This window comes from Podarcis tiliguerta (assembly GCF_965153285.1).
Source record: "Podarcis tiliguerta genome assembly, chromosome: 11".
Taxonomy (NCBI): Eukaryota; Metazoa; Chordata; class Lepidosauria; order Squamata; family Lacertidae; genus Podarcis; species Podarcis tiliguerta.
Window position 1 is genome coordinate 46,215,674 of NC_139544.1, and position 19,989 is coordinate 46,235,662.

The window sequence follows — 19,989 nt, forward strand, 5'->3', positions numbered from 1 at the left end:
GTAGGGGCTGTACTTCTTCAACCGGGAAGGAATACGTCGGAGTGGAGACCGTGCGCCTTCTTCTCGAGGAAGCTGAATAAGTCCGAGCGGAACTACACGGTGTATGACAGGGAGCTACTCGCCATTCACGAAGCGTTCCGGAGGTGGAGACATTTGTTAATTGGGGCACAACACAAGGTGCAAGTGTGCACCGACCACAAGAATTTGGAGTATTGGAGAACAGCTCGAGTACTCAACCAACGACAAGTGAGATGGGCACAGGAATTCTCCAAATTCCACTTTGAAATTTGTTATGTGCCAGGCCCAGAAAACGTCAGGGCGGACGCTCTCTCACGCAAACCAGAGTATTTGGAGGGGGAGGGGGCAATCGAAGAAAGACATGTCATCCCTGAGGACCGGTGGGTGTGTGGGGCGGCGCTGGTGGGGCGACGAGAACTGGTAGAGGAAACGGAAAATGATGAGTATGCCCAGGATAAGCTCAGAGGTCTCAGGGGAGAGGGGGAGAGTCCCGAAGGTTTTGAGGAAAGAAATGGGGCACTGTATTACAAAGGGGCACTGTATATACCAGGAGGGGAATTGAGGGGAAGAGTACTCAAGCAGTTGCACGATAGCCCCACAGCGGGACATTTTGGACAACACAAGACCATGTGGATGGTTACAAGGGAATTTTGGTGGCCCAAGGTGAGGGAAGATGTAAAGGAGTATGTAAGATGGTGTGACCAATGTCAGAGAGCCAAGGGGGAAAGAAGGGCGCCGGCAGGGTTATTAGAACCATTACCCACACCAGAACGGCCTTGGGAAGCGGTATCAATAGATTTTATGACGGATCTGCCAAAATCCAAGGGGAAAACAGCCATCATGGTAGTAGTAGACCTGTTAACCAAGATGTGCCACTTTGTAGCATGCTCACATGCAGTCACAGCGGAAGAGACAGCTAAGTTGTTTGTTGAACACATCTTTAGGCTGCACGGCGCCCCCTTGAGGGTGATCTCAGACCGCGGCAAACAATTTACTTCCAGGTTCTGGAGGAAGCTCATGAGCTTACTGCACGTGGAAGTCAATTTTTCGACTGCCCGGCACCCTGAAACCAACGGGCAGGCGGAAAGAGCAAATGGCATCCTCCAACAATATCTGAGGTGTTGTGTCAATGACAGAGAGAACGATTGGGTCGAAAAGTTGGTGCTGGCAGAATTTGCCTACAACAATGCGGAGAATGTGTCCACAGGGATGAGCCCCTTTTTGGCTAATTACGGGTGTCACCCCAGGGCTTTTCCAGGGGAGGGAGGCGAGAGATGGAGCGTCCCAGCGGCCGAACATTTTGTAGAGGAGATGGAAGCGATCCATCGTCAGCTCCAGCTCAACTTAGAAAGAGCCAAGGCTCAATATAAGAAGCAGGCAGACAAGAACAGAAGGGAAGGTGAAACCATAAGGGTGGGGGATCAGGTGTGGTTGTCAACCCAAGGGTTGCCGTTCAAAGGGGGTTGTAAAAAATTAAGACCCAAGAGATTGGGACCCTTTGAGGTCATTCAACAGGTCAACCCAGTGGCTTTCAAACTCCGGTTACCCAGCCACATGAAATTGCACCCAGTGTTCCACAGGGCGTTACTGTCACCGTATGGGGGGGACGTGAAGGGGAGCACACCAGGGGACCACCCTTGGAAGAAAGGGAAAGAAGCAACCATGTAGCGGAAATCCTCGATTCCAGGTGGAAGGGAAATCAGGTGGAGTATTTGGTGGCGTGGGAAGGGGAACCGGAGTCAGAAAACACCTGGGTGACTGCAGGGGAGGTCAATGACGAAGTTTTAACAGAAACGTTCCACCAAAGATTCCCGAGGAAACCACAGCCGGTAGCAAGGTTTAGGAGGGAGTATTTCGGCACCACCGACGAGGAAGAGGAACTGGAAGGATTCGCGGAGTCGGAGTTGGAAGAGGGAATGGACTCCGATGACGAGGAGTATCGAGAGACCAGGAACAGCAACCAGTGGAGGAAGGTGTTCGAAACCTCGGACGATGAGGAAGGTTCTTTCGGGGGTTTTACCTCCTCACAACCCGTAGGGAAGGAGACGGGGGGGTGAAGGGGGCCCTGGAGGGGAGGTGGATGTCAGGGAACTGCCATCGGAAGGACAGGAGGTGCAAGGGCTCTCTGAGGCTGAGAGAGACGCAGCAGCGGAAGAGGGAACCAGTAGGGGGAGAGCAGGAACTTCAAGGGAAGATGAGTCGGAGGAATGGCTCAGAGACGCTTCCAGCGAAAACAGCGGGGAGGTCTCAGGACCTCCCATAGGGACACCTATTCCTCGCCGGAAACTGTCACGCCGAGAGTCCAGAAGACGTGTTTCCGTTAAGGAGCTTTTATGTTGGAAACGATTCCGAAAGCAACCACTTTCGGATTCTGCTAGCGATTGACGCAGCCATGCTGGAGGGGCTCCGTCACAGGCAGAGGTTTGAGAACTTGATCAAACTCTGAGGGACTTGCAGTTTACGCACAAGCAGCTCTTCATCCCATCACACAAGCATAATTAAAAAAGAAATTCAACAAGACGAAGGCCAGATCTCAATGGCAGAGCCCATGCTTTGTATGCAAAAAGTCCCAGGTTGCGTCCCTGCTAGGCCTGAGGATGACTACACCTAGAGATGTTGGGGATCCACTGACAGTCAGATGTTTTGAACCACAACCCCCTTTTCCCCCCTTAACTATTGGCCACATTGGCTTGGGCTGATGGGAGCCACTCTCCACCTTGCATAAATTTAATTTGTGTGATCACAGCCAGTTGGCTGCCAAGTGCATAAACCTGTGATTGCGCAAGTTAAATGCTTGCAAGTTGTAAGTTTTTTAAAAACCTTTCCCCCCTTAAAAAGCTATGTATTAAAATATATATTTTCATGCTTAATTCCACCACCCCCTCACCAGTTTTCCAAACTTAAGAAAAATGTAGAATGAAGTCAGCTGGACTAGCCAGGTTTTGGCGCAGGATGCTACTCATCTTATACCCGCCAGACGAATTTAAAACCATTAAATCAAGATTTAATGTTGACATTAAGTACAGACAATGCAAGCCCTAAAGGTCTCATACATTGCCATATTCATTTACTGAGCTTTCCCCTCTTGGAAGGCGCTCCTGCAATGCTACCAAAGTGTTCTTTGGTTCAACAAGAAATTTGAGGATTTGGTGTGAAAATGTTGCTAGAATAAAGTGATGGCAATCCACATTCCTCCACTACAATACTAGTACATGTGGCTCTGCTCTGGTATCATGAGGACTGTTTCACTAGTAAAGGTAAAGGGACCCCTGACCATTAGGTCCAGTCATGACCAACTCTGTGGTTGCGCGCTCATCTCGCTTTATTGGCCAAGGGAGCCGGCGTACAGCTTCCGGGTCATGTGGCCAGCATGACTAAGCCACTTCTGTGCGAACTAGAGCAGCGCATGGAAACGCCGTTTACCTTCCCACCGGAGCGGTACCTATTTATCTACTTGCACTTTGATGTGCTTTCGAACTGCCAGGTTGGCAGGTGCAGGGACCGAGGAATGGGAGCTCACCTCGTCGCGGGGATTCAAACCGCCGACCTTCTAATCGGCAAGCCCTAGGCTCTGTGGTTTAACCCATAGAGCCACCCGCATCCCCGTTTCACTACTTAAGTCCAAAGAGGGTCTTCCATCACACAACTGGCCCAAAAATATTTAAGTGTTCATTCAGAAGCTTGTGCAGAAGATGAAAGCAAGCCCCCAAATAGGGGTAGAGATCTTGTGGCCCTTCAGATGTTGATGGACAACTCTTGCTATTGCTGACCATCGGGCATGGTGGCCCTAGTATAAAAGAATACAGACATCCTCACCCCCAGTATAGAAGAATGGAAATCCCTTGTAACAATTACGGTACAGTGTCAGATGCAAAGTGGATGAGGAAGCAACCGTTCCTCTCCTGAAGATTATTTCCCAAACAAACCATGTCTTGCATGAAATACAAGCCTGTGCTACCGAGGAAACCACAAAAACCAAAAGCTTTCCCTTAAGGAAAAAAAATATTGCAGGCCTTTGAACGAATCCTCCTAACTAGCTGGGCCATAGAAAAACCTCTAAATGCCCATGTAAAGGATCCCACAAATGAAAAGCACATGGTATGAACTTGCATCAGATTTATCAGAATTACTGCTGTTATAATTATTTCACTTTTTAAAAAAATATACTCAAGTAAATTCAGTGCGTTTGCTTACTCTTTTAGCTTAGGCCTTTTTATATATATTTTTTTCTAAATTGACAAGTAAATAAAGCAGTAAATATCAGATCTTCAGGTAAAAGGAGAGGCAATATGCACTCCGCCAAGGAGAGCTGTGTCTGAAATGTTTAGTAGCACTCAGGGTGGATTTCATTTAAATCAAATCAATTTAAATCATGATTTAAATCACTCGTCAGTAAGACTTGATTTAAATAATTTTTTTACAGAAAGACTCATTCTTGCTGGTATAATCTTAATATTTACAACCAGATGAAGGTTTCATTTTTTTGAATGATAAATTTTCAGAGTAGTTTTTACAGTTATATCAAAAATTACTGATTTGGTTATACTATTGGAAATACATAGACAGATAATTATGAAATTATTGTGAGGTTTAACAAGTTATCTGTTTATATTTGGACAACTTTTCTGCTGTATTTTATTGGAATGAGAAAAATAATCATTTCCTTAACAACAATTTAAACAATTTATTTAACTAAAACAATAACATTATAGCATATGTATCCATGTTTAACTGATGTGGTTAAACATTTTTTAAAAAACAAAACTTAGACTGAGTTTTAGCACACATGAAAAACTTAAAATAAATCCTTATTTCCTGATGAATAGTCTTTGGAGTATAATGTAACTTAAATAGAAAACTATCTTTAGAAATATTTATCCTCCAAAAGCATTTTATTTTAAAAATCTGATTTAAATAAAAAAAATGATTTAAATACAAAAATCTGAATTAAATTTAAAATAATCCATTTTTAATATATAGTTTTTTAAAAAAATCATTGATTTTTATCCACCCTGGTAGCATTTCTTCAAACTTAGTTCGGCAGCTATGAGAACTGCAACAAGTAATTTTTGAAAAGATGTTCCAGACTCTACCACCAACCTAGTAGTAGTGATTAAATACAAGATGCACCACCTCAGATTTTTGCATTGTGCTGCCCGAGGCAGATGGGAGTTGTAGTCCAACAACATCAAAAGGGCACCAGTTTGTTCAATACTGCTACATAGCGATGCTATTAAGTTGTTCTAAGACAGGAGCATTGCTGATGTAAGTTTGGAGGGAGTTGGGAGAGAGAAACATCAGGATGTACCATTCACATGGTTGCAAAGATCGAAAAGCTTGAAGAGATGCATCCATTCCAGCAAAATCCCAAAATCTAACATCATAGTCGTAGCCTCCAGTTATCAAACGGGCACCCGAAGGATCCAGTCCTAAAGCAGAGACCTAGAAAGCAAAGCAAACAAATCAAACAAACCATTACCTGAACATCCAATGAGAGATCCATTTAGCTTTAAGCCTTTTGATGTAATATTTTAACTATATGAAAGCTTGCATCAATTGCACATTTTAGAAAATGTCCTGCATTATTCATTCTCTTTTTAAAAAAATAATATTTATTACTTTTCCAACAATTTAAACACTACATAGAAGAGATAAAAATGGACAATACAATACAAAAACACTACATAACACTAACACTAACACATTAAACTAACAGAACAAAACAAAAACAATTTAAAACACATCAAACAATTTCAATATCTTATCTTCCATTCACTTATTTCAACGACCTCCTCACACCTCCCTTTTTGTATTCCACTTCTATTAATTATTTCAGCAATTCCTTTCCATCTTCCTCTGTTTTCTATCCTATAGTTATCTTAAAACATTCTAACCTTATTTTTTCCTTTAACACTCTATTAATCTATTTATACTTAATTCCTTATAACATTTCTACTAATGTTCTAATATTCATTCTCTCCTCCCATGTGTGCACTCATGTATGTCTGAAATGGGGGGTTTATTCATATTCTTGATAGTTTCAATCCTGCATGATGGAGGAATTAAAGCTTCACTGGGACCCTCTGAAGATCCCCGCAAAGCACCCCATAAATGCAGAAGATGGGACTGTACTCAGTTGCCCTTAACGTACTGCAGAGTATTGAACACAATACAAAAAATTCTGGTCTGAGTTATCCTGTTATTTTCATTTGCTAAAAGAATGTGGCAGCTTTAATATTACAATACTCCTTAAGCCAGCACCAGTCTGCCTCTTCCTTTTGTGACACAAAATGCATTGCAAATTAGACTATTCCAAATGGAGTGCACTATATACTGAGTGCCACAGATGACAAAACCACATTAGACAATCACTGCGTATGCAGCTGAAGCAGCTGTAAACTGTAAGTACAGAAAACATGACACTTATAGTATCTCAGTCGATTATGTAACACTTTCCACTGCTCACCTACATGTCAAAACTGTCAGGAGAAAATTTATCCCTGCAGTTTCAGTGGGAAAACCACTCCTGTTACAGGCAAGGCAACTGGAAAATTAATTAGGTTTCTGGAAAGGCTCTTCAACGTGGGAAATCTTTTCTGATATTTCTCAGCTGCACAGGAACACAGTCATCAACAGCTTAAATTCATTAGTTTGAAGAGATACAGATGGGAGTCTCAGCAAATGGACCTTACACGAGAGTCGGAGAGTCGGCTGAAGGAAACAGTGGTCCTTAAAACTTGCCCCTGGGTAGCAAATCATGGAGCAGGGTGTGTGGGGAGGTTAGCAGCCTCAGCAAACTTGGTTTGACTACCAAGCACAGTGTGAACCATTCACAAAAAGTATCCATCTATCTTCAGTTAACATCCCATCTTTTTTTCACCCATCATGGAACCCAGGCCAATGTAGATGTGGTCTCCAGGAAGTCACATCACCCATCCAGGCCTGACCAGATCTCAAGTTGTAGAGTTTCCATGGGACGTGGGTGGTGCTGTGGTCTAAACCACTGAGCCTCTTGGGCTTGCTGATCAGGAGGTTGGCGGTTCAAATCCCCGCGATGCGGTGAGCTCCCACTGCTCTGTCCCAGCTCCTGCCAACCTAGCAATTCAAAAGCATGCCAGTGCGAGTAGATAAATAGGTACCACTGCGGCGGGAAGGTAAACAGTGTTTCCATGACCTCTGGCTTCTGTCACGATGTTCCATTGCGCCAGAAGCGGTTTAGTCATGTTGGCGACATGACCCGGAAAGCTGTCTGTGGATAAACGTCGGCTCCCTCAGCCTGAAAGTGAGATGAGTGCCACACCCCATAGTCACCTTTGACTGGACTTAACCATCCAGGGGTCCTTTACCTGTACCTGTAGAGTTCCCTCTCCAACAGAGGTGTGTCTCACTTCTTCACTATACAGCTTTCAGCAAGTACAAAAGACACACCTCTTTACTCCCGAGAAGTGTGTTTTCAGGGCCCACCCTATTCCTGTGACTATAACCTAATTTTCAATTGTTCTAACCTGCTCTGGGACCTCCTGATGAAGGGAGGGGAAATTAATGAATTAATACAATAATATTAACTATGTCAGCTGATCAACATGGATGGACAACATAGATGCCAAGACACTTACTGTTTTTGTTCCATGATGCAGTGTAATTTCATGTGAGTCAGGAATCTTCTTGACAGGATCCTAAGGAGGATAATACCATTAAGAAAAATATTTATTTATACACAATAAAGAACAAAACACATTACAGAAATTTTTTTGGGGGGGTGATGTGAATTGTCATGGAATACTAAAGTGTAAGCCTATACATGTCTACTCAAAGGTAAGATCCAATGAGTTCAATTGGCTTACTCCCAGGTAAATAGGAACTGGCTTGCAGCCTCAGGTACATTTCCAATGCCTTTCAAAGTCACGATTGCCTTTCCCAGCTTCATAAATGATGAGTGCAGATTTTGGTGGATCTTTTATTTCAGGATTGTCACAATTACCTGTGATCAACATAAGTGTTTGTGCACATGTGTGTGAGAGAGAGATAAGAAAAGAAGTTTGGTTGTCTGGAGAGGTCACTGGTTCGCATGGAGAAGTTGTTTTCAATGGAGCTCAGCAACAGAAGCGAGACAGCACCGGGGTGCTGAAATGTTGACACGCTATCCATTTTGCGTCCAGGGCAACTGCTCCTGTGGCCCCCTCACACGCTTCACCACTGCTTCAGTCAGGAGTCTGTTGCTAGTGAAATACATCCCTTTCTCATATCTGTCCCTTAAAAAAGGTCTTCTTTCCACTTCCTTCACTAACAGTCCAAACCCTCCAAACTGAACAAACAGCTCACTAGCACCTAACTGAAAAAGAACCCGTATTCACTCCCCACCAATCCAGACTGAGAAGCATTTCCAGCCAAACACCTTTAGACATCTTCTGATTGGTGCTTTTTATCCAAACAGAACCTAAGCTTTCTCAATTCTCTCTTCTCCTCCATCTTGTCTCCTAATTCTTTGTGCAACCCCTCAGCAAGCCAGTCTTACAATCAATTACAACAAACCATGTCCACAACAAAAACAACATTTAATCATCAAATTGGACTTTACCGTAGAATCAGCTCAAGTTTTTTTGCCTTCAAAAATGTGAGAGCCTTCAAAAGTTATACGTACCCCACCTCCAGCCTTCAAAATGTTTATTTGGCTTTACGCCCATAATGAAACACAACACAACAGAACAAAACAAATAAAATAAAACAGCGGGCTCGTACAAAACACACGTAGTATGACACCGTTCACAACTCACAAGGACAGATATTAGCCATTCATAAGAAAAGTTTAAGATTAAGGTTAAAATTCTTAAGGACTACACTAAAATCAGTATCTGATGTCATTATAAAAAATTCTTATAGCTGACAATAATCAGCTAACATTCCATTCCGTCTCTTATACGAGAGGACGGCTGTTAGGAATTTAGCAACCTGTAGGGTAATATAAGGATCCACATCTTGAAGTGCCCAGGCAAGCTGTAGGTCTACTGGTTTGCCAGCCATAGGCTGGATTATGGAGTTTAGTATGCTAGCACGGGCTGAGTTATATAGAGGGCAGATAAACATAACATGATGAAGAGATTCAGTTGTTTCCATTTCACAAGCACACATTGAAGGGACTTGGCCCTTAGAAAATCTATGTCTCAGCACGTTTGTTGGAAAGACATTGAACCTAGCTCTAATGAAGGCATATCGGTGAGACGCGGCCATAAGCAATGTTAAATAAGACGGGGCGTGGTAGATAGGGGTTCACCTCCAGCCTGAAAGCAGCGCAGATCACCTCGTTCACCCGCCTGCATACGCCCAGTATACTAATGTGAAGTTGTATGGCTGTGTTTACTTGCCAACTGATGGCTACCAATAAGAATCTTCAAAAAGTACAATGCCAAAGGAAACTCAGGTCAGTCTTCCCCAACATGATGCCCTCCAGATATCTTGGACTTTAACACCCCTCAGTCCTAGCCAGCGTGATCGAGACTGGAATTGATGGGAGTTGTAATCCGAAACATCTGCAAGGCGCCATAATGGGGAAGGCAGGCCCAGGTGAACCCGGGGGAAAGTAAGAGGCAGGAAATAAGAACACACACAAGGATTTGAAAAGACGACAGGGCAAGAACGGTGGGATATAAAACTTTATATAAATAAGTACAGAAAGCAAACATGACAGAAGAATGAGCTCTAAACAGGTGCCTTTGACTAGCTTGCCAATAGCTCCATGCACTTTTATAAGGCACTATGAGGAGGCTGGAGCTAAAGGGAGCAAAGAAGCTCAAGTAATAGACCTTTTAAGCTGTGCCAAGGAGCAAATCCCATCATACAGATATCAAGCGACATCTGCATCTGCCACCTGCACGTCATAAAAAAAAACCCCAAACATGCAAATTTATCCCTGGAATTCCAAGAGCACGTTGCCTGAAGTACATTCTGGAGAGAGGGAACATTAGCTGCACAGTCCAAGGGATTCCGGAGTTTTAAACAAAACTGTTCAATCAAAACAAAAATTAAGATAACAACCTCCCAGGACATGGCTTGGCAAAACATCTCTTAATAACAGCCAAATATTTATGAAGAATCAGTGTGACCCGTTCCCTTTTAGTAACTCCAAAGTTCCTAAATTATAGAATATACTATAAATATCTCCATGCCCACCCAAAAAATGCCTATATATGAACAGAATTTCAGTTGCAAGTTGAGATGTATCCAAAAGGAGAATATATCGTGATCCCAAGGAAAACATTTAGGTAGTATATTTTAACGAGTGATGACTTCTGTGACAGAAGGTACTCTATTCCAGTGAGTGTTGCCATTAGCCTGACTAACTGTGGTAAGAACCTCTATTGAGGTCACTTACAATTTCACATGATCCTTCTATTTCCATTGTCCACATGATGAGGCACAAGGAAGCACCATGGTTTGCAGAAGTTTTTTTTTTTTTAAAAAAAAAACCTTCACTGAAAAATCAAACCCTGGAAATAGGGACCCCAAGGAGGACTGAGTATGCTTAGTGGCCACAGTATGCAGGTGGATTGTGGGCAGGGAACAGAACACAGTATCATAAGATGCAAGTTGGTAGAAAAGATGAGCATGTCCGTGGCCTTGGCCTTTAACATCGAGCAACTGAGTTATTAAAAGAAGGGTTAGATCAGCTACTCTTGTCCAATGCTTCTAGTGGAATTCCAACAGAGGGCACATCAAAACACACTGACTATATTAGCCAAACCAACTAATACAGTGGTGGAAATCACAACCAGAAGCCACAACCAGGTCACATCAAATTGATCATATACTTCACATGCCAGATATAGAGAAAGATGTATACAATGAAGGACTGGGGGATTTACAAATATCTATCACATTTTAGTGGTCTGGTTCAGACATAGCAATCCACCTTAGTTGACTGTTACAGCGTCAGTACGAGCCCTGGGCTGGCACATAAGACTATTGAAGCTACTGTTCCTGAAAAAGGGACGCAGGTGGCGCTGTGGTCTAAACCACTGAGCCTCTTGGGCTTGCTGATCAGAAGGCTGGTGGTTTGAATCCCCGCAACGGGGTGAGCTCCCGTTGCTCTGCCCCAGCTCCTGCCAATCTAGCAGTTCGAAAGCACATCAGTGCAAGTAGATAAATAGGTACCACTGCGGTGGGAAGGTAAACAGTGTTTCCATGCGCTCTGGTTTCCGTCACGGTGTTCTGTTGCACCAGAAGTGGTTTAGTCATGCTGACCACATGACCCGGAAATCTGTCTGTGGACAAACGCCAGCTCCCTCGGCCTGAAAGTGAGATGAGCACCACAACCCCATAGTCACCTTTGACTGGAATTAACTGTCCAGGGGTCCTTTACCTTTTTACTGTTCCTGAATAGTAACAAACCATGGTTTGCTGCTGTGTTTTAACTGAGGAAATGTATCACTGATTTCCATTCTTAGTGAAGAAAATCCAGAGATAGAAAACTCTAACACATGGCTGTCCAGTCAATGCTTAATAACCTACGAAGCGGAGCTCATTACTCCTCTAGGTAATTTAATTCTTTGTTGAACCTATCTTACTGTTACCAATGCTCTACTAATGTTCACCTATAATCTACCATCCTGAAACTTGATATCCTGGAAAGTTTTATTTTATTTATTAAATTTGTATACCACTGTTCATTTGAACTATGGTTGGAGCCACCTTTCATTTTCCAAGTTTGGACACACCCACAAACCATGGTTTGCCACAATCCAGGAACAGATACTTTTGATCTCTTATTCCCATGAAGACGAATAAGATTGCATAAGCCAGAGGATCGCACCAACTTGTTCATGTAAGAAACTGAACATACATTATTGCTATGTGCGAACAAGCCCAAGAAAGTGTCTACATCCAGTCACCAAAAGAAAGTGATCCAACCCCACATGCAACAGACTTGTAATTTTCCTAATATGATGTTGATTGGGGCTGAATAGCAGCACCCATCTGTCAAATTTAGCCCAAAAGCCTAGATTCTAATAAGAATCTGGCCTCTGGAATCAAAAAGGCTCTGACGCAAAGGCAAGCTTTGAACATACCAGCAATCGTAACCAGACTGTTTTTGTTTGCCATTCTAAATAACTGGCACTGTACCACCTAATTTCTTGCTAACCCCATTAACTTATATTAAATTATGTTTCGGGGTGGACATCAAAAATAAAATCTAATTTAAAATGCTTTCAGTCTGTACTACGGTACTGCAGTGATCAATGCTTTATATAATTCCAAGGCTAATAACCATTCTTCTCCGCTTTATCAGACACAGCTGATGCATGATCACAAATAGAACTTCCTGCTAAAACTGATCAAAGCCTGGAAAACAAAACAATTAAGCTGTGTTTAAGCACAGGAGCAAGGGAAGGAGCAAACTGTTGAGGCATTAATATGAATTCCTAGAGCTAGAAGAGTATAAGCCGCAAGCCAATAGCGATAGACAGCTATTAACTAAACCAGGCATCCCCAAACTCAGCCCTCCAGATGTTTCGTGACTACAACTCCCATCATCCCTAGCTAACAGGGCCAGTGGTCGGGGATGATGCGAACTGTAGTCCCAAAACATCTGAAGGGCTGAGTTTGGGGATGCCTGAAGTAAACCAAAAGGTAGGAAGGAAAATGTGGTCAAAGACCAAGCTGAAATTATTGCTTTGGGGCCAGTTGTGTCTGTCACTGCTGCTCCTGATTCCCTCCTATATGCTAATCAAGAAACAGACCAAAGGTTATCTGTAAGTTATTTCCACAAATTAAAAGGGGGCGATTCACACACTTTTATCAGATAGAAGTTAGCCTGAATGGCAATGGACTAATTCTCACAAGCAGAAGGTAACAGTAATGGAAGGAAGGGGAAAGTACATGCGCCCAAGGGCTCTTGGTAACTTGTTTTGCTCCAGACAAGCTATGTGCTGTAATCATAGTTTGTTCATGGTTTACCACTGGTGGTTCGTCTGAGGAGACAAACCAAAAGCCTGGGTTCAGACACAACCCTAAGCCAAACTATGCCTTAGCCACACATTCACTTGTTCATGCAAAACCATGGTTTAGTGTGGCATTACATGCATACAGGTTCAGTATTGTAAAATTCTGCTCCATGGTTTATCTGGGACACCTTTTAAAAAAACCCAAAACAACTCAAAAGGTTTCTAATTAATCTACCCAATTACGCATTCCAGCCCTGACAGAAACTGGCGACAGAAATACATTTCAGTTCGTCAAGTAAGATATCAGAGCTAAGTGGAAAGATTTCAATGGCAAATTCACAAAACCTCTCTCAGGTATTTTTAAACCCTTGGAAAAATGCCTGACATACTGCAGGAAGGAAGGAAGGAAGGGCAATTTCATGTGGAGCATGCACAGCTGGTTCCAATCCTATTACTGTTTTGATTAGTAATTCTCCCATGCCACCCATAAATTGCCTTCAAAACATTAATATTTAGCCCACATTACAAACAGCCGTATAACAGCACATTTCTATGTAATGGGATATGACAAAATAAATGGCTAGATGACCAGCATTGTCTGTATAGAAGGGAAATATTGTTATTGACCTGCGAGGCCCAAGCTTCACACAAAAAACTCTTTAAGGCCGCAATCCTCTCATACAGGGATGGGAAACCATTCCCTTCTGGCTAATCTACTGGGTGTGGGGACATGCAAAAGTGGAGAAAGCAACACATTTCAATGTTACCTTTGTACAGTAAGCTAGCTTCCACACATAATCATCATCATAACAACAACAACAACAACAACAATAATAATAAATTTAATTTGTATCCCGCCAACAACAACAACAACAATAATAAATTTAATTTGTATCCTGCCCTCCCCGGCCAAGGCCGGGCTCAGGGAGGTTAACACCAAATATATAATACAGTGGTGCCTCGCAAGACGAAAAGAATCCGTTCCGCGAGTCCCTTCGTCTAGCGGTTTTTTCGTCTTGCGAAGCATGCCCATTTGCGGATTAGCGCTATTAGCGGTTTAGCGGCTATTAGCGGCTATTAAAGGCTTAAGGGATTAGCGGATTAGCTGCTAAAAGGCTATTAGCAGCTTAGTGCCTTAGAAAAAGGGGGTGGGGAGCGGAAAAAAATCGCAGCAACTCACAAGACATTTTTGTCTTGCGAAGCAAGCCCATAGGAAATTTGTTTTGCAAAGCACCTCCAAAACGGAAAACCCTTTCGTCTAGCGGGTTTACCGTCTTGCAAGGCATTCGTCTTGCGGGGCACCACTGTACATTAAAAAAAGTAAATCAAACAATTGATTAAAACACAGCTCAAAATCACAGTAAAATCAAAATAAAATTAAGTGGCCAACCCACAAATCACAGCCATGAAGGTAGGAATATTAAATATTTGCCAGGCCCGGTCATATGTGCTGGTCCCATATGGGCCAGTAGAAAGCACACACCCCTCGCCATCCTGTACCCAAGAAGCAAGCAGAATTATCAGAGTTCAAGGACACATCCTAGCCACGCAAAAACACTCAAGGAGGATGAAAAGCAGGACTAGAAGGGAAACTGTGTAGTCTGGGAAAAGTGCAGAGGGCCAGACAGAGATGCCTATGACCCTCAGGTCTGAGGTTCCAGATTCTCATTTATTTCCATCAGTGATGTTATAGGGGTTGACACCAAATGATTTCTGCCCATTTGCATTATGGAAATCCATAATTTCATTTTATAAATTTCATTTGCCCAGTGGAACTTGCAGTTTTTCTTAAACGTTTTTAAACAACAGGTATCTCTCCGAGTGGAGCAAAATTAATTGGGAATAATTGCTGTTCAAATAGTGATATATTTTAATCTGTAGGTAAGTAATTAGTTTAGCAGTTCGAAAGCACGTCAAAGTGCAAGTAGGTAAACAAATACTGCTCTGGCGGGAGGGTAAACAGCATTTTCGTGCGCTGTTCTGGTTTCGCCAGAAGTGGCTTAGTCATGCTGGCCACATGACCCGGAAAAACTGTCTGCGGACAAACGTCAACTCCCTCGGCCAGTAAAGCGAGATGAGCGCCACAACCCCAGAGTCATTCACGACTGGACTTAGCTGTCAGGGGTCCTTTACCTTTTTAAGTAATTAGTTATATTAGTTATGCCATAAACATAACTATTTTGTTATTTCTGTTATTTGTTTATTCCTCCAATACCCCACTTTTCCTTTGAAGAACTCAAAATCCCATATCCGGATAGCTTACTTTACATTTATAGCACTTTAGAGTGTTTAAAGCACCAATGGGAAACTTGTAACTTTCCAGATGTTGTTCAACTCCAACTCTAATCAGCATGGCCAATGGTCAGTGATGACAGCAGCTGTAGTCCAACATCTGGAGGACCACAAGTTTCCCATCCCTGCTCTAAAACTACTCAAAAACATCATCTCAGCGATCCTGACAACAGCCTTGTAAAGTTAGGTAACCTTTATCCTCATGTTGCACATGGGAGAGGGAGAAGAATTTAGTACTTTGCTTAACTAATTAATAAATAGAGTGATATTTGAATCAGAAACTTCCTGGTTCGGTTCAGTTTTGTGAAGCCCAATCCTGTGCGCTCAGAAATATGCCCCCTAAATTCAATGTAGCTTAGTCTCAATTATGTGAGTGTTGGCTTAACCACTAAGTTCACATTATTTGTTAAGAATCTGATATTGGAGCCAGGGCTGGAGGTCCTATCCCACTCCAGCCTCCAGCCTCCAACAGTCTCAGCCAACATGGCCAATGGCCCACCAACATTTGGATAGCCGCAGGTTCCCTACTCCTGCCCTGTACTGAATCATACAATAATGGCCTTAATGCAGCTCATTCCTACCTTTCTGTCTCACTTATTCATGCACACACACACACAAACACAGGCTCTTCTACCAGAACTTCTATACAACATCAGTGTTAGAAACTGAGATATGAAAGCTAGGAGCTAAATGGCACCTTAAACCTAGGTTATGGGTGCAACAACGGAATGTCTAGGCGTGCTTTTCTTATAACAAAACTGAAAATGAATGAACTGCAGCTAAAATATTATGCTCATTTTTCACATGGTCTAGTCCTTTCCCTGATCGCTCCCCCTCCCCCCCCCCCAATATTCTTAAGAGGGTCTCTTCTCCAGTCTTCAGAGAATAGCTGGAAGTGGGGAGGAAGAAAAAGGTCCTCCTTTCCTTCCACTCTGCAGTTTTTAATCTGAAATCTTAGGCACAGTACTGCACCCAGAGCTCAGAAACGGCTCGCACTAATAAAGTTCTCTGTTGCATAATATGCCTAGAACAATGGGAGTTTCGAACACTGTACAGCATGGCCTATCCGACTTCATGTGGAGTAAAATCATTTCTAGGTTATCCAAGTACGGTATTTCAAGCCCAGTGCTTGTACCGTAAGCCATCTCTTTTTCACAAAGACCAGGTCAAGTGATACTGGTGTTTTATTCTGAGCTCCTCATCTCTGCAAATGCCACTTCAATGAGAACAACAACACAGGTTCAGTTTGATCATTGTGGACTGTATTACCAAGCACCATTACAACTCCAGCTTGCCAGAGCTGTGAATGTTTGGATATGGGCTTGGTTCTTTCGATGAAAGATAAGGGGTAGCAGATGCAGGATTAACAAATGTATTTATATTCCATGCACACTGATCTTTAGTTTTAACACTACATACCAGCCCTTAGTCTGGGGCCCACACTGCTGACTGGTGTACCAATCATTCCCTTCCATCATTACCACACCCCACCAGTGATGCTCTCCTCCTACTGTACATAACAAGCATCTCATGCAAGCGTTATTTTGGCAAATTATCATAGCTGAATATGACCCTCTCTGGAACCCCCATTAACTCAGGGTCCCACTTCTGCATTTACAGGGTTGTTACCTCTCAGAGGCTGCAAGTTGTTTGCAGCCCTGGTGGACTTGATCCACATTAGCTGAAAATCAGGGTCAAATGCAAACTTCCTGCTATTACATTCATGTAGGTCGCCGTGTTGGTCTGACGCAGTCAACATAAATAATAACATTGTCCTGTAGCACCTTAGAGACCAAGTAAGTTTGTTCTGGGTATCAGCTTGGTACCTGAAGAAATGTGCATGCACACGAAAGCTTATACCCAGAACAAACTTAGTTGGTCTCTAAGGTGCTACTGGACAATTTTTTAAATTTATTCCTGCTATTAAGTCCTTTGATTCCTTTAGTTATGGGAAGGCATGGACCAAGTTTAGTATGACCCAGTCCTTTCTTGTAAATGTGACAAGCCTGAAAGGGATGGGAATTTGGAATTCAGACTTGAGTGGAATGGCAGGACTGTTTTCAAACCCTAATGAGGCGACATGGTGGAGGAGGAACAGAACAAAGCATGTGTGTGGAGACTGCCCTAGACTGTGTTATTCAAGAATCCCAGTTCTAGTTGCCTCACCTCCCAAAGGATGTTGGGGAGCTGGAAAAGGTTCAGAAAAGGACTACCAGAATGACCAAGGGGCTGGAGCAACTCCCTCTATGTAGAACATATGAATTTAGGGGCGGGAAAGTAAGGAGGGATATAATGATAGAAGTGTAGAAAATTGTGCATGGAATGAACAAAGTGAATAGTGTTAAATTTTTCTCCTGCTCTCATTTTACTAGAATTCAGATATCCAAGTAAGCTGAATGTTGAAAGATTCAGGGCAGACAAAAGTTAACATAGTTAAAACTCTGGAACTTGGATTGCTTAAAAAATATATGGATTAGATAGATTCATGGACTATAACTCTATCAGGGGTTACCATCCATGATGGCCATGTTATTTATCCACAACTGGATGAGGTATGCCTCTGAGTACCAGTTGTTGGGGAGCACAAGTGGGGAGGCTGCTATGGCACTCATGTCCTGCATGGGTATCTGGTTGGCCACTGTGGGAACAGGATACTGGACTAGATGGACCTTTGGCCTGATCCAGCAGGGCCTTTCTTCCGCTGAAATGATAAAGTGCTTGAACCTCACTTGGAGAAGAGAAGGAATATGGACTGCTAGATGGCTAAGCATCTGCCCTTGAGCCCCACAGCATCAGGCTGAAGGTAGCTTCTAGTCTACCCTCCTTGAACATCTTCTACAGTCTAGGAAGAGCTGCTTTCCTTCCTAGGCTTCTCTTTGGTTTTGTACCCACTCTGAGGTACAACCTGGAGTACAGTGGTGCCCCGCAAGACGAATGCCTCGCAAGACGGAAAACCCGCTAGACGAAAGGGTTTTCCGTTTTGGAGGTGCTTCGCAAAACGAATTTGCTATGGGCTTGCTTCGCAAGACGAAAATATCTTGCGATTCCTGGTTTTTTTTCCTCCTCCCCCCCTTTTCCCAAGCCCCTAAGCCGCTTAACAGCTGTTCACTAAGCCGCTTAACAGCTGTTCGCTAAGCCGCTTAACAGCTGATCTAAGCCGCTTATCAGCTGATCTAAGCCGCTAATAGCCTTTTAGCAGCTAATCCGCTAATCCCTTAAACCTTTAATAGCCGCTAATAGCCTTTTAGCAGCTAATCCGCTAATCCCTTAAGCCTTTAATAGCCGCTAATAGCCGCTAAACCGCTAATAGCGCTAATCCGCTAATGAGCTTGCTTCGCAAGACGAAAAAAACCGCAAGACGAAGAGACTCGCGGAATGGATTCTTTTCGTCTTGCGAGGCACCACTGTACTACCAAACAATCTTCCTGTTATGTCCTGTTCACCACCATCACTTCCCTGTTCAGTGAAAATCCTAGTGTTCCACTCAAGTAAGTCCTACTTCCAAATCTCTCCACATTCCCAGAGTAACATGTTTTCAATCAACAAATGATTGCAGGTTTATTCAACTTCAAAGCCACAGCAAACAGCAAATGCCACCCTGGACAAACGCCAGCTTTGTCCTCAATGCTTCTTTCAATCTCTCAGCAGGATCTTAAATGAAATGCATATGTAAAAATCACACCTAGGATACACATTCCACCACATTGTGCATTTTTGTGCAAGTCGCTATGTGGGTACTTAAAGTAACACTTCAAGTAAAATAATTTTGCATGCATTGTTGCGGGGGAGGAAGGGAAAGGAGAATGTTAGCCGCTTTGAGACTCCTTAAAGGGAGTGAAAGGCGGGATATCAAATCCAAACTCTTCTTCTTCTTCTTCATTACAGCTTTAACACTAATAATAATGAATGAAGTGAAACTGATATAATTCTTAATAGTAGTTGTTTAGAGCTGTAGTATAGAGCCAACCCTAGCACCCAGCCCCAATTCTGCAAGCAACTTGCTGCAAACTAGCCTACTGAATGCAGAGCAAAACGCAGAAACAGGCAGCCTGAAACGCATTTGCGTGCCGACCTTACAATAAGAAAGTGCCTTTTTTCTGAACAACAGAAAACAGGAATTGATCTGATTATTGTAGGGTCAAAATGGCACAGCTGATTGTAAACAGACGTAGAAATCCTTTTTCACTAAACTCTTGACAAAAATCATACGGATGAGACAACTGCAATGACAACATGGGTCGATCTGAATCTGTTTTGGAGATGGAAAGAAAAATGTTGAATGACAAACCATTCAACCTTGTTCTCATGGAGATTAATGTTGATGATATTCTGAATAATAGTAACAATAAATCTTTCAACTGAATCTAGTGAAGAATAAAACCTGCATAAGATCTTTCTTCTTTGCCAATCTACTAATTTAAAATCTCCCTGCCTTATTATACCATGGTTTTATGCCATGGTTTTAGGTAGACAGATAGAAAGCCACCTACACTTCTAACATGGAAATACAGCCATTTTTTTTTAATAAGTAATTTTTAAAAAAAAATAAGTAAGTGAGCATCCTTCCATCTTGAGCCAAAATACTTGCTGCTCTTTACCCACATAGCCAGCCTGTCCCACTAACTCTTGCCCACATCACCACCAAATGACAGTCACAGCCTTCATCTTTAGTACCAATTACGGCACATTTTCCTTATTTGAGCACGGAAAAACTGAAAACACTCCATGCAAAGGTTATGAA

General features: G+C 42.8%; 1 protein-coding gene and 1 long non-coding RNA gene across 2 annotated transcripts in view; one reads left to right on the forward strand and one right to left on the reverse strand.

Moving 5' to 3' along the window:
* The window catches only part of WDR70 (WD repeat domain 70), a 114,883-nt gene that overhangs the window by 86,550 nt on the left and 8,344 nt on the right, over positions 1-19,989 (reverse strand). The window contains exons 6-7 of the mRNA XM_083402878.1: positions 7,635-7,694; positions 5,327-5,460 (exon numbers count right to left, since the gene is read on the reverse strand). Coding sequence (XP_083259004.1) covers positions 5,327-5,460; positions 7,635-7,694 — 194 coding nt within the window. The remainder of the gene's footprint in view (positions 1-5,326; positions 5,461-7,634; positions 7,695-19,989) is intronic.
* LOC310659652 lies at positions 8,005-10,463 on the forward strand. The gene is made up of 2 exons (XR_014502907.1): positions 8,005-8,632; positions 9,278-10,463. It is a non-coding gene; the product is annotated as an uncharacterized lncRNA (long non-coding RNA).